Below are 14,577 nucleotides of genomic sequence, written 5' to 3' on the forward strand. Positions count from 1 at the left end.
CAATGCCAATGCTGACACCCAGGCCCAGCAACTGGCCTCAAATAGGTGCTCAAACCCGAGTCCCTTTCTCCTTTAGCGCCCCCTGGTTACCAAGAGCAGAAGTGTACACAGCGACACGTAGGCTGTGGGCTCACAGGAGGGAAGGACAAGGTGAACCATCAGCATCTAGGACCACAGCCCAGGCTGCTCAAGTGATCTCAGGAACGTGAGAATGAAATAGTCTAAAGTATCAGAGTTTCTCAAGAGAACAGCTTTTCCTGGTCATGTAGTTTATAGTTTAGTTGGTTGGAGCTTCGTCCTGATGCACAGGGATTGTGGGTTCAATTCCCAGTCAGGGCACATACAGAAACGACCAGTGAATATACACATGAATGAATTGGTGGATGATGTTCTCTCCCTTCCTCTTTTTAAGATCAATAAATAAAAAATTTAAAACAAAAAGAACCCGTAGGTGTGTCTTATGGAGCGAAAAATACAGTAATTACAAAAAGAAGAAAATCTTAATCTGTTCTTCAAAATAATTATAAATAGGCTATTTTTATTTTCAATAAGGATTAAAAATATTTTGAAGTTATTAAAATTTGATAGGCCGATTAAGAGGTGTGTTTCATTAGAATGTAGCTTTTTAATATTCTGTTATCTGCTTTAATCAACTATTATCTGATAGGTGCTGGAGTTGTTAATTCACAGAGATGGGGAGTTTCAAGAACTAATGAAATTGGCACTTAATCAAGGAAAAATTCATCATGAAATGCAAGTTCTAGAAAAAGAAGTTGAGAAGAGAGACAGTGATATTCAGCAGCTACAAAAACAGCTGAAGGAAGCCGAACAAATACTGGTGAGTTGGCAGTCTGGTTCTTTAACAAGAATATTGTTTATTTAATGTATTTTAGAGAAATAAGTCTATTATCAGTATTTTGAAATGGCAGAAACTTGATTTTAAATGAAAGGTCATTATCATTTTCTTGTTTACTTATTTTCAGATATCCTGTATTAGTTGAACCACATTTGCATTATTTAAAGACTTCATAGGATTGAATGATAGAAATGGGAAGCTTTACTTTTATCATGACCTGATACAAGTTTTAGTTAATAGTCTCTTTATATTCAGTTTTGATAATATTTCAAAATCAGTAAAGACGTGTGAATTTTACAAACTGATTAAAAATTGCATTATTTATTGTAGTCTTCCATGCTAAACTAGGTGAGATTAGGATAGATGTCAAGGGCCCTAGTTTTTCCTTTTCTTGCTCTTGGATCCTGTTTCAAAAAGGCAGCTTATTTGCTATTCTTGGCCCAGTTATTTCACTGAACACTAACACACGTAATTGTTGTATGGTGGTATTGCAGGCACAGCCGAGTTAGATTCTCACATGGACCAGATATAGCTGGTACCCTTAACCCTGATAAATCTCTTCAAAATGTGTTACAATGGGCTCCAGTATATAGAAGCCTGAGTGTTTTGGGGTAAATTAACCACTTCGACCTAAGAAATTACCCCAACTAAATGCTTCTTTAAAAATATATAATAAAATCTATTTCCCATTGAGAAAGTAATACTTGCTTATCAAATGCTCTTCAGAAAATAGAAAAGGTAGAAAGAGGTGGAGAACATTGCCTTTTGTTCCCTGCTCAAAGAGTGCCGCTCTCCATGCCTTGCAGTCTCAGTGTGCTCATTTTTACTGTATTGCAATTAGCAGGGTACTAACTGCCTTTCTATTACTATTTATGAAAACTTAACCACATTTTTGGCCTGGCCAGATAGCTCAATTGGTTAGATCACCTTCCTGAAGCACAGAGGTTGTGGGTTTGATTCATAGACAGGGCACATACAGGAACAGATTGATGTTCCTGTCTCTGTCACTGTCTCCTTTCCTCTTTCTAAAATCATTAAAATAAGCATTTTAAAAACGTGTTTAAAAAAAAACAAGCTATTTTTTTTATATAATTACCATATTTTGCTCCATAAGATGCACTTTCCCCCCCAAAAGTGGAGGGGAAAATGCCCAAAAATTTTAAAAAAAATTTTTTTTATTGATTTTAATTTATTGTGTTTACATAGATTCTAGTGTTTCACAAATGCATTCCCCTTCCCCCGTATTCCCCTCAACATCCCTTTGCCCTCCTCCCCATAGCAGCCTCCCCCCTTCCCTTCAGGTTTATCCCATCCTCTCATCCCCTTTTCTGCTGATGTGTTTGATCCCTCCTCTGTCTCAATTCAGTTCCTCAGTTCACATTGTTCATTGGATTCCTCAAATGAGTGAGGTCATATGATATTTTTCTTTTTCTGCCTGGCTTATTTCACTTAACATAATAGTTTCCAGGTCCATCCATGTTGTCACAAAAGGTAAGATTTTCTTATTTTTCATGGCCCCGTAGCATTCCATTGTGTATATGTACCACAGCTTTTTAATCCACTTGTCCACTGATGGACACTTGGGCTGTTTCTGGATCTTCGCTATTATGAACAATGCTACAATAAACATGGGGGTACATTTCTCCTTTTGAAACAGTGCTATAGTGTTCTTGGGGTATATTCCTAAAAGTGGGATAGCTGGGTCAAAAGGCAGTTCGATTTTTAATTTTTTGAAGAATCTCCATACTGTTTTCCACAGTGGCTGCACCAGTCTGCATTCCCACCAGCAGTGGGAGATGTCGGAGAGCTTACTATGTTTTCTTCTAAGATGTTTATGGTTTCACGGCTTACATTTATGTCTTTTATCCATTTTGAGTTTATTTTTGTGAATGGTGTAAGTTGGTGGTCCAGTTTCATTTTTTTGCAGGTAGCTGTTCAATTTTTCCAACACCATTTGTTGAAGAGGCTGTCTTTACTCCATTGTATGCTCTTACCTTCTTTGTCAAATATCAATTGTCCATAAAGGTATGGGTTTATTTCTGGGTTCTCTGTTCTGTTCCATTGATCTATATGCCTGTTCTTATGCCAGTACCAAGCTGTTTTGAGTACAATAGCCTTGTAGTATAACTTGAGATCAGGAAGTGTGATACCTCCCACTTTATTCTTCCTTTTCAAGATTGCTGAGGCTATTGGTGTTCTTTTTTGGTTCCATATAAATTTTTGGAATATGTGTCCTATATCTTTGAAGTATGTCATTGGTATTTTAATTGGTATTGCATTGAATTTATAGATTGCTTTGGGTAATATAGACATTTTAATGATGTTTATTCTTCCTAACCATGAGCATGGTATATGTTTCCACTTGTTTGTATCTTCCTTGATTTCTTTTATCAATGTTTTATAATTTTCCGAGTACAAGTCTTTAATCTCCTTTGTTAAATTTACTCCTAGGTACTTTGTTTTTTTGGTTGCAATAGTGAAGGGAATTGTTTTCTTAATTTCTCTTTCTGACAGTTCATTGTTGGTGTATAAAAATGCCTTTGATTTCTGAGTATTAATTTTATATCCTGACACCTTGCTGAATTCATTTATCAGGTCCAGTACTATTTTGACTGAGACTTTAGGGTTTTCTATATACAATATTATATCATCTGCAAATAATGATAGTTTTACTACTTCTTTTTCAATTTGGATGCATTTTCTTTCTTCTTCTTGTCTGATTGCTATGGCTAGGACTTCCAGGACTATGTTGAATAAGAGTGGTGAAGCCAGACCAGGCGGTGGCACAATGAATAGAGCGTCAGACTGGGATGCTGAGGACCCAGGTTCGAGACCCCAAGGTCGCCAGCTTGAACACGGGCTCATCTGGTTTGAGCAAAGCTACCAGCTTGGACTCAAGGTTGCTGGCTCAAGCAAGGGGTTACTCGGCCTGCTGAAGGGCTGAGGTCAAGGCACATATGAGAAAGCAATCAATGAACTAAGGTGTCGCAAGGAAAAACTGATGGTGGATGCTTCTCATCTCTCTCCATTCCTATCTGTCTGTCCCTATCTATCCCTCTGTCTGACTCTATCTCTGGAAAAAAAAAAATGTAAGAGTGGTGAAAGGAGGCACCCCTGCCTTGTTCCTGATCATAAGGGAATTGCTTTTAATTTTTGCCCATTGAGTATGATGTTGGCTGTGGGTTTGTCATAGATGGCCTTTATCGTGTTGAGTTTATGTTCCCTGTATTCCTGCTTTGCTGAGAATTTTGATCATGAATGGGTGCTGGATTTTATCAAATACTATTTCTGCATCTATTGAAATTATCATGTGGTTTTTCTCCTTCCTATGTGATGAATCACATTGATTGACTTGCAAATATTTTATCAGCCTTTCCTTCCCAGAATAAATCCCACTTGATCATGGTGTATGATTTTTTTTCATATATTGCTGGATCCGGTTGGCTAATATTTTGTTGAGGAATTTTTTTTTTTTTGTATATTTCTGAAGCTGGAAACGGGGAGAGACAGACAGACTCCCGCATGCACCCGACCCGGATCCACCCGGCACGCCCACCAGGGGCGACGCTCTGCCCCTCCGGGGAGTCTCTCTGCCGCGACCAGAGCCACTCTAGCGCCTGGGGCAGAGGCCAAGGAGCCATCCCCAGCGCCCGGGCCATCTTTGCTCCAATGGAGCCTTGGCTGCAAGAGGGGAAGAGAGGGACAGAGAGGAAGGGGGGGGGTGGAGAAGCAAATGGACGCTTCTCCTATGTGCCCTGGCCGGGAATCGAACCCGGGTCCCCCGCACGCCAGGCCGATGCTCTACCGCTGAGCCAACCGGCCAGGGCCTTGTTGAGGATTTTACAATCTAGATTCATCAGGGATATTGGCCAATCTTTTTTTGTGTTGTCTTTGCCTGATTTTGGAATCAGAATTATGCTCGCCTCATAAAAGGAGCTTGGAAGTCTTCCTTCTTCTTGAATGTTTTGAAATAGCTTGAGAAAGATAGGAGTTAGTTCTTTGAATATTTGGTAGAATTCACTTGTGAAGTCATCAGGCCCTGGGCTTTTGTTTGTTGGGAGTTTTTTGATAACTGTTTCAATCTCGTTTGTTGGAATCGGTCTGTTTAGGTTTTCTGATTCTTCCAGATTGATTTTTAAAATATTATATGTTTCAAGGAATTTGTCCATTTCATCTAGGTTCCAATTTTTTGGCATACAGTTCTTCATAGTATTTTCTTACAATCCTTTGTATTTCTGTTGTGTCACTTGTTATTTCTCCACTCTCATGTCTAATTTTATTTATTTGAGTCCTCTCTCTTTTTTTCTTAGTGAGTCTAGCTAAACATTCATTGATCTTGTTTACCTTTCAAAGAGCCAGCTCCTGGTTTCATTGATCCTCTATATTGTTTCTTTAGCCTCTGTGTCATTTATTTCCTCTCTGATCTTCTGATCTTTATTATCTCCTTACTTCTACTACCTCTGGGCTTTACTAGTTGTTCTTTTTCTAGTTCTTTTAGATGCCGGGTTAAGTTGTTTATTTGAGCTTTTTCTAGCTTCTTAAGGTATGCCTATAATGCTGTGAACTTCACTCTCAGTATTGCTTTTGCTGTGTCTCATAGATTTTGAGTTGTTGTATGCTCATTATCATACGTTTCTAGGAATTTTTTTTATTTCTTCTTTGATCTCATTGTTAACCCATTCATTCTTTAATAACATGCTATTTAGTTTCCAAGTGTTTGAGTATTTTTCAGTTTTTCTGTTGTGGTTGATTTCTTGTTTCATGCCATTCTGGTCAGAGAAGATGCTTGATGTGATTTCAATCTTTTTAATTTGTTGAGACCACTTTTGTGCCCTAACAATGTGGTCTATCCTAGAGAATGTATCATGAGCATTTGAAAAGAATGTATATTCTGCTGCTTTAGGGTGAAAGATTCTGAAGTTATCTACTAAATCGAGTTGATCCAGTGTGTCCTTTAAGTCTGATGTTTCTTTGTTAATTTTCTTTCTTGAGGATCTATCTAGTGATGTTAGTGGGGTATTGAAATCCCCTACTATTATAGTGTTGCTGTTGATCTCACCCTTTATATCCATTAAAGTCTGCTTTATATATTTAGCGCTCCTATGTTAGGTGCATAGATATTTATAATGGTTATATCTTCCTGTTGGATCACTCCCTTTATCATTATGTCGTGACTTTCTTATCTCTTATTATAGCCTTTGTTTTAAAGTTTATTTTGTCTGATATAAGTATTGTTACCCCAGCTTATTTTTTCATTTCCATTTGCGTGAAATATTTTTTTCAATCCTTTTTCTTCAGTCTATGTGCATCTTTTGTTTTCAGATGTGTCTCTTGTAGACAGCATGTGTATGGGTCCTGTTTTCTTATCCACGCAGCTACCCTATGTCTTTTGATTGGATCATTTAATCCATGTAGATTTAAGGTTATTATTGATATGTAGTTGTTTATTGCCATTTTATTCTTTAAAGCTGTATTCCTCTTTTTCTTTTTCTTTTTTTAATAATTTTTTTAATTTATTTTTTTTTACAGAGACAGAGAGTGAGAGAGTGAGTCAGAGAGGGATAGACAGGGACAGACAGACAGGAACAGAGAGAGATGAGAAGCATCAATCATTAGTTTTTTATTGCACGTTGCAACGCCTTAGTTGTTCATTGATTGCTTTCTCATATGTGCCGTGACCACGGGCCTTCAGCAGACCAAGTAACCCCTTGCTGGAGCCAGCAACCTTGGGTTCAAGCTGGTGGGCTTTTTACTCAAACCAGATGAGCCCGCACTCAAGCTGGCGACCTCAGGATCTCGAACCCAGGTCCTCTGCATCCCAGTCCAATGCTCTATCCACTGCGCCACCGCCTGGTCAGGCTTATAATTTTTTTATTTTATTTATTTATTTTTTTTGTATTTCTCTTTTTCTATATTCTTTTCCCCCTTTGGTCTGTTTACAACAGGCCCCTTAACACTTCTTGCAGCATTGGTTTGGTTGTAATGAATTTCTTGAGGTTTTTTTTTGGGGGGGGGGAAGCTTTATATTTCTCCTTCAATTTTAAACAATAGCCTTGCTGGATAAAGTGGTCTTGGTTGTAGGCTCTTGTTCTGCATTACTTTGAATATTTCTTGCCATTCCCTTCTGACCTCTAGTGTTTCTGTTGAGAAGTCAGATGTCATCCTTATGGGGGCTCCTTTGTAGGTGATAGTCTTTTTTTCTCTAGCAGCTTTTAATATTTTCTCTTTATCACTTAGCTTTGGTATTTTAATTATGATGTGTCTTGGTGTAGATTTCTTTGGGTTTCTCTTTAATGGAATTCTGTGTGCTTCTTCAACTTGTGTGACTTTTTCCTGCATCAGTTTAGGGAAGTTTTCAGCTATGATTTGATTGAACAAAGTCTCTATCCCTTGTTCTTTCTCTTCTTCTTCAGGAACCCCTATGATGCGGATGTTATTTCTATTCATGTTGTCACAGAGCTCTCTTAGAGTTTCTTCATATTTTTTAAATCTTTTCTTTTTTCTACTTTGCTTCTGTGCCTTCGTTTATCTTGTTCTCTAACTCACTGATTCGATCCTCAGCTTCATCCATTCTGCTTTTAATTCCTTCCATTGTTGTTTTCATATCTGATATTGTATTTGTCATTTCTGACTGATTCTTTTTTATTATTTTCAGTGTTTCTTTTTATACTTGCTATCTCTTTATTTAGTTGTTCGTTATGATCGTCTATTGTCGTTCTAAGATCTTTGAGCATCCTACCAATCATTAAACTCCGCATCTGGTAATTTGGTTATATTTGACTCATTCAAGTCCTTTTCTGGGGATTTCTCTTGATTCAATTGGGTTGCATTTCTCTGCTTCCCATTTTGTCTGTGTATAAGATGGGTATGGCCACTGGAGTCCAATGGGTGTGGCTTCTGTGTTCCCTAGGTGTGGTCTGTCTGCAGGCCCACCACCCCTTATGCCGCTGCCTCTGGCGTTTGGGTATGGGTGTTGCCTGCGCCAACCTGGGCTGTGGCTGTCACTGCGGTTTCCGCCTCTCCTCCATGGGAGGGACTGTATTCATGTGCCCAGCTCTACAAGTCTCGGCTTTTGCCCCACCACCACGAGTGGGGCTGCATGCCGTGCACAGGGCCATGAGCTTCAGCACTGCGGGCAGGGTTGAGCACCTTTGCTCAGCCCTGCATCCCCGCCTATTCCTGGACTTTCGCCCAGCCTGCACAGGCAGAGTTGTGCTCACGCATCAGGCCAGGCCACAAGCCCAGGCTCTGCAGGCTGCTTGGGGCCGCGTGGCTGCGCTCAGCCTTGGGTCTCTGCAGGTCCCAGCCTTTCGCCATTCCCCTGTGGGTGGGATTGCAGGTGGGCCCGCAGCTGGTGGGACCGCTTTCGTGCACCCCTTCCACCCCGCCCTGCGAGACTGAGCTCACATCCGGCCTCAGTCATGGCCGGCCTGGCTTCTGCCCCTGCCAAGGGGACCGTGCTTCTGCGTTCTGCTGCCGCCCACCCTCCAGCTAGCCCTCAGCAGTGTGGTTGGGGGCACTGCACCTCATACCCTAGACTCAATACTGTATTCCTGAAGGCTCCTTCCTTCTAAGCGACTCTGCTCTGAGTGCCGCAGAAGAGCTTGTTTGGCTGGTGTCCTGTTTCCCTTTGCTGGTATTGCTGGTTCCAGGCGAAGTATTCACTTTACATTTGGGGAGTGACTCAGTCCAGGGGTTAAAGTGGCTGTCCCTCAAAGTGCTTTTTCCTGTGCCTCCTAGATTACACTCTCTTCCTGCTACTGCAGTCCTCTCCTCTCTCCCTGTCCCCCGGAGCCCCGGGTGAGTGGTTGTGAAAGAGGTTTTCTGTGCGGTCCCTTTAAGAAGAATCCTGGATCTGAGAAATCTGTCTGTTTCTCACAAACTGTATCCTGTCTTGTTTCCAGCTAAATACTGTCCAATCGCCTCTTCTGGGCTCTGGGGCTGCAGGCTGGGACTTTGTTCCTGGGGCCCAGGACCCTCCCCTCTCTGCTAAACTCACTTCCTGCCACGCGAGTCTCTCCAGGCTGCCGTTCGCTCCAGGGAGCTGGACAGCCCTCTCCGCGTTTCCGTTTTTGCTATCAGTCTCAGTGTGGCTTCTTTGGTGTTCCTTGGTTGAAGAGTTCTCTTAGTTTAGTCCAGAGATGGTTTTTCCTGATGATGGTTCTTAAAATTAAGTTGTAGTCCACTTTGGTTCTGGGAGGTGGAAGTTGGTACGTCTGCCTATTGCATCACCATCTTGCTGCTCTCCCCCATGTGTCTTATGGAACGAAAAATATGGTATTTTATTAAATATTTTAACACACCATTTGGTTCAGAATGTTTTTTTCTTATTGGAGTGAAAAATATGGTATATCCTACTTGTTAAGTTTCTAACTTAGTTACAAATAATGCTTTGATGTATATCCTTTCAAAAAAACTTTTTTGCTTTTGCATTTCGGATTATATTTAGATGAAGTTTCCAAACATAGGATTACTGAGGTAAAGACAGTGATCACTGAATTTTATGATACAAGTGGTAACAGCTGACATTGTTGAGCACTTGTGCACCAGGCCCCATGCTGCACATCTCACTTGTGCTCTCTCAGTCTCACAGCAATTACATGAAGTCAGCCATTTTTGCATTTTAAAGATAAAGAAACCCAAGATCTTAAATGAATAACTACCTTGCCCAAGGAGAGTAAAATGTTAAGATGGAACTTAAACCTAAATCTCTCCAGTTCTATCCTCTTAACCACTTTGTTTTAGTTGAGGGTGCATATACGATACGAGGTTAACCTCTTTTTACACTTTGTGTTTCTTTTATTGGGTGGTGTTATATAACAGTCATTAAGCATGGAGCTAATAGTAAAGTGTAAATGAATAAGAGTATAAATCCAAGAATGTATCTTGTAAATTTAAAATATATAAAGTCGGGTATTTTATCCTTAAACTAGATGAAGCTTGAGACTTGTTTGGAGGTTCTAGCAGGGGAGCGCAGCTACTCGTATACCCTTGACCGAAGAACGGTCCTCTCCTCTAGCGGGGAAGGTCGTCCTCTTCGACCGAGCGCGCAGCTTCGGGAGGGACGCACATGGAGCGGTGAGGGAGGAAGGGGACACCCGCCTAGCCAGCCAAATCAGCCGAATCAACCCCGGCGATCAATGGGGTGACAGATGTCGCAGCCAGATCGCCCTCACATCCTATCCTTAAACTAGATGAAAGAATAGGATTCTTTTGGGGTGGCTTGTTGTCTGGATCTTCTTTGCATGATAGAAGACATGACGAAAAATATTAGTAAACAATCTAGTTTATACGTTGTTCCTAACAATCTGTGAATAGAGACTAATACATGAATATAATGTTTCTTTCATTAAATATAAAAGTGGTGTAAATGACAGCAAGTGCTATTTCAGAATATTACAAATTAATTGTGGGGATTTCCAAATTGGATATTGTTCCTGTGGGATAAATGGTATTGTGAATTAAGTGAAAATATATGCTTGAGCCTGACCAGGCGGTGGCACAGTGGATAGAGCGTCAGACTGGGATGCAGAGGACCCAGGTTCGAGACCCCGAGGTCGCCAGCTTGAGCGCGGTCTCATCTGGTTTGAGCAAAAAAGCCCACCAGCTTGAACCCAAGGTCGCTGGCTCCAGCAAGGGGCTACTTGGTCTGCTGAAGGCCCGTGGTCACGGCACATATGAGAAAGCAATCAATGAACAACTAAGGTGTTGCAACGCACAATGAAAAACTAATGATTGATGCTTCTCATCTCTCTCCGTTCCTGTCTATGCCTCTCTCTGACTCACTCTCTGTCTCTGTAAAAAAAAAAAAAAATATATATATATATATATATATATGCTTGATATAGTTAAGAATAAACAATATTTCTCTTGAATGTTCTTTAGGCAACAGCTGTTTACCAAGCAAAAGAAAAACTGAAATCAATAGAAAAGGCAAGAAAAGGTTAGTACTATGGGAACACTGAATGACTTTCTGGAAAAATCAACTTTTATTCTCAAGACACTGATGAGATTATTATACTCATTTGCTGTGTTAAAAGGATGCAATAAATTTTCATTGTAAAGTATCTGCTGTGTTCTGGTACTATGCCTGGGTACCACGTCCTCTTTCTGGTTATAAGAAGCAATACTGTAAAGCAGTTTGTGGCTGTGTACCTGAATGTGCAATAAAGACAGTGGGGTTATAAAATTGTTGGGAGAAGAAAAGAGAACTGGGCTGAAATCAAGTGGGATTTGAATTGGGTCTTGAAAGATAGGACAGAGAATGAAAGAAGACATCCACTGTCCAGGCAGAACTGCAGTCTGATGATGGGTGGGTTTTACGGCTTTAGCAGTGGCGGCCTCAGGCAACAGAGCTGGGGACGCATCGTGGAGCACCTTTGTTCTTCAGCTGTGGAGTATGTCTCTGCCACTCTCCATACCAGCAAGGGTAGGGAGGTGGTATCTGGGAAGTTGGGAGATCTGCACTCTGTATTTTTGTGTCTCCAAGTGTAGGCTGCAGGCAGACCATGGGAACACTGGGGTGATCCCACATTTTGCCGCTTTGGTTCATTATCACATACACCAGCTTCTCCCCAATGTCTCTGCTTCTCCTGGCAGAAGACTCAGTCACTCCGGGTTTCTCCCCTCTCCAGAGCCTGACACCAAGTGCTGCTTAACTCTCACCACCCCTCACCCCGGTTTTTGCCCTTCCCACCTTTAGCTGATTGGGTGCACGGATCTTTCAGGCACACCTGCAAGCTCAGCTGGGGTTCCTTCCCTGTGATATAGCTGTTCAGTTTGTTGAAATCAAGGGGAGAGATCAAGGATATCTCTCATGCCACCATTTCTCTGATGTTATCTCCAGATTTTTTAAATTTATTAATACATATATAATAAGAACAATACAAATATATGTGTACATAAATTCTAAAAAAATCAGGTTTTGTTATACATATTATTTAATATCTTACTTTTTTAACTTAATGAATAAATATATAGTGAACATGTTTCTAGTTAGGTCTACTTACAAGGTTCGGGTCATATGCTAACAGTTGAGTTATACAGTGTGAAACTAAGTTAAGTTTCACTGGGAAATGAAACATTTGGTTCTCTTCTGTGTTCTCATTGCTTGCAGAATAGTAACAGTATCTGATAGTAGTTAGTAATTGAGGTTATTGAGCATTATCGGGCTAGTCTCCTAGATTTAAAACTTAATATCAGCTGATTTTTTTTGAATGTCTTGCTCTTTAGTTTGGAAATACATATATGACTTAAGTTTATAATATTCGTTCAGGTATCATTAGAGAAGGTAGGTAAGTCAGATTATCCTATTTCAGATAAAGTGTAATATTTTATATAACTATATGCATTTATAAACTTGTTTACTTGACTAAAATGTTACACTCCATTCCACTCTCAGGTGCTATCTCCTCTGAAGAAATAATTAAGTATGCACATAGGATCAGTGCAAGTAATGCTGTGTGTGCCCCGCTGACCTGGGTTCCAGGTAAAAGACTGCTTTTTTACTGGATCTATGTGCTTTTGAAAATCCTTAGGTGACTGTACACAAAAATAGGAAAAAAATATTTAAATATATGATGTATTTAAACATTGATGTATATAACATCTACATATTTTCACATTCTTAAGATTTTATAAGAATATAGGTCATGGGTTTTATAGGTTTAGTTTTCTACAAAGCTGTTGCCACTAGGGACTGTTTAATTTTTAAAAAATAATAATTTTTAAAAGCATGAGATAGTATGGGATGATTCTAAAGCAGGGGTCTCAAACTCAACTCAGCATGTGGGTTGCAGAGCAAGATCACAGCCGTTCGGCGGGCCGCACTAGGTCTACAAAAGGCAATTGTTACGCAACACTTTTCTCACTGCAGTTGAAAACAAAAAAAAATCAGTACAACAAGCACAATCGTACATGCAGTTTACTCAGTGTCACAAAACGACCAGAAACTGTAGTTCACATCACAACTGCTGTTAACTAAGCTAATATCTAGCTAGGATGCTAGAGAAATGAAAAATACAAGTAGGCCCCTAGGCTTACTTAATTTTATCCAAAATATTTTGAACTTCGTGGATTAGTCTGCGGGCCGCACAAAATTGTTCGGCAGGCCGCGAGTTTGAGACCCCTGTTCTAAAGCTATAGATTTATAAGCCTGTAAAACCCAGGCTGGCCAAAAGCCAAGTTTTTAAGAGCCGTTAGGATTTCCACAAAGATTCCAGCTTGGAAAACCTTTCCAGCTCTTAGGTGACAGAGTCTATAGCACTGAGTGCCCAACAGCAAACAAGACTGAAGAGCCAGAGTAAAAGAGACAGCAGAGGGAGTAACAAGCTGCAACTATGTAAATATGATAGATAGGGAATGGAACATTTATAAGAGGAGACACTAGTAGAGCAGCTGTCTTTTGGGAGAAGTGGGAGATTGTTATCTCAACTTCAGTAGTTCCTGATGGTGTTTTGTTGTTTTGCCATCCTAAAAAACTAGTGTTTGGGGTAAGTAAATCTGGAGATTGTGAGAAAATTACCAAAAAGTTGGTCCACATCTGACCTAGTTTTTATCAATCCAAACTGCTATTTAGTATGCTTTCATGATTGAAAATAAAAATTACTGACTCCTGATACTGTACTGAAAAGTTAAGTAGTCTTTAAATGACAAGATGAAAGAAGTTGGTTAGAAAAACGTTTAAATTTTGAGAATTCTTCCAGTAGGCATGCAGTCCTTTCTGTCATTTAAAAAGGTGTCATGCTCTATTCTCCCTCAGTATGTATCATTATTATTTTCATGCTAAATAATGCAGGTATATTAGAAGAATCAAGATTATTTTTAACTTTCTTAATTTGTCATTTGTAATGTTTGCTAAAATAAACTTTTCTATATAGTTTTTTTCATATAGAGGATAGTATATTATGGTGAAGATTCAGAAAAAAATTAAAATGCATAAAATGCATGTATTTTTAAATGTCTGGTTTTTTATTTGTTATTAGGGGACCCACGGAGACCATACCCAACTGATTTAGAGATGAGAAGTGGATTACTGGGTCAAATGAATAATCCTTCCACCAATGGTGTGAACGGCCATTTACCAGGGGATGCACTTGCTGCAGGCAGACTGCCAGGTAACGTTACTCAGAAGACTGCGTTCAGACAGACCCAAGTTTAGCTGTTGAACAAATTTGAGGTACCAGACTCAGATTGTTCTAATATTTAGGCTTTCTGCCAATTTACTATACTGTCTACTTATTCTAGTTTAAAGATTTTTCTAGATGGAGGTTATAAAGTTAGAATAAAATAACTTTTATCTCTCTCATTCGTTAATATGCCATTTTCCTAAGGTTTTGGGCCTCTCGTTTATTATTTTCATTGTTCTAATTATAGCTTTTTAAAATTGTGAAACATATTGTATAAACAGAGTAAGAAATACATATGTTCAGGTTAAGGATTATGAAGTGAACACACTCCTAAAAAAAAATCCCAAGTTAACAAAATGAATAACAAAGTTTTTTTCTTTTTTCATTTTTTCTGAAGCTGGAAACGGGGAGGCAGTCAGACAGACTCCCGCATGCGCCCGACCAGGATCCACCCAGCATGCCCACCAGGGACGATGCTTTGCCCCTCTGGGGCGTCGCTCTGTTGTGTCCAGAGCCATTCTAGCGCCTGAGGCAGAGGCCACAGAGCCATCCCCAGCGCCCGGGCCATCTTTTCTCCAATGGAGCCCCGCTGCG

General features: G+C 40.0%; 1 protein-coding gene across 1 annotated transcript in view; it reads left to right on the plus strand.

Moving 5' to 3' along the window:
• The window catches only part of MED4 (mediator complex subunit 4), a 28,985-nt gene that overhangs the window by 11,293 nt on the left and 3,115 nt on the right, over positions 1-14,577 (plus strand). Inside the window, exons 3-6 of the mRNA XM_066380983.1 lie at positions 668-838; positions 10,742-10,799; positions 12,258-12,344; positions 13,840-13,971. Of these exons, the coding sequence (XP_066237080.1) occupies positions 668-838; positions 10,742-10,799; positions 12,258-12,344; positions 13,840-13,971 (448 nt within the window). The remainder of the gene's footprint in view (positions 1-667; positions 839-10,741; positions 10,800-12,257; positions 12,345-13,839; positions 13,972-14,577) is intronic.

Source organism: Saccopteryx leptura, chromosome 4 (assembly GCF_036850995.1).
Source record: "Saccopteryx leptura isolate mSacLep1 chromosome 4, mSacLep1_pri_phased_curated, whole genome shotgun sequence".
In the NCBI taxonomy this organism is placed as follows: Eukaryota; Metazoa; Chordata; class Mammalia; order Chiroptera; family Emballonuridae; genus Saccopteryx; species Saccopteryx leptura.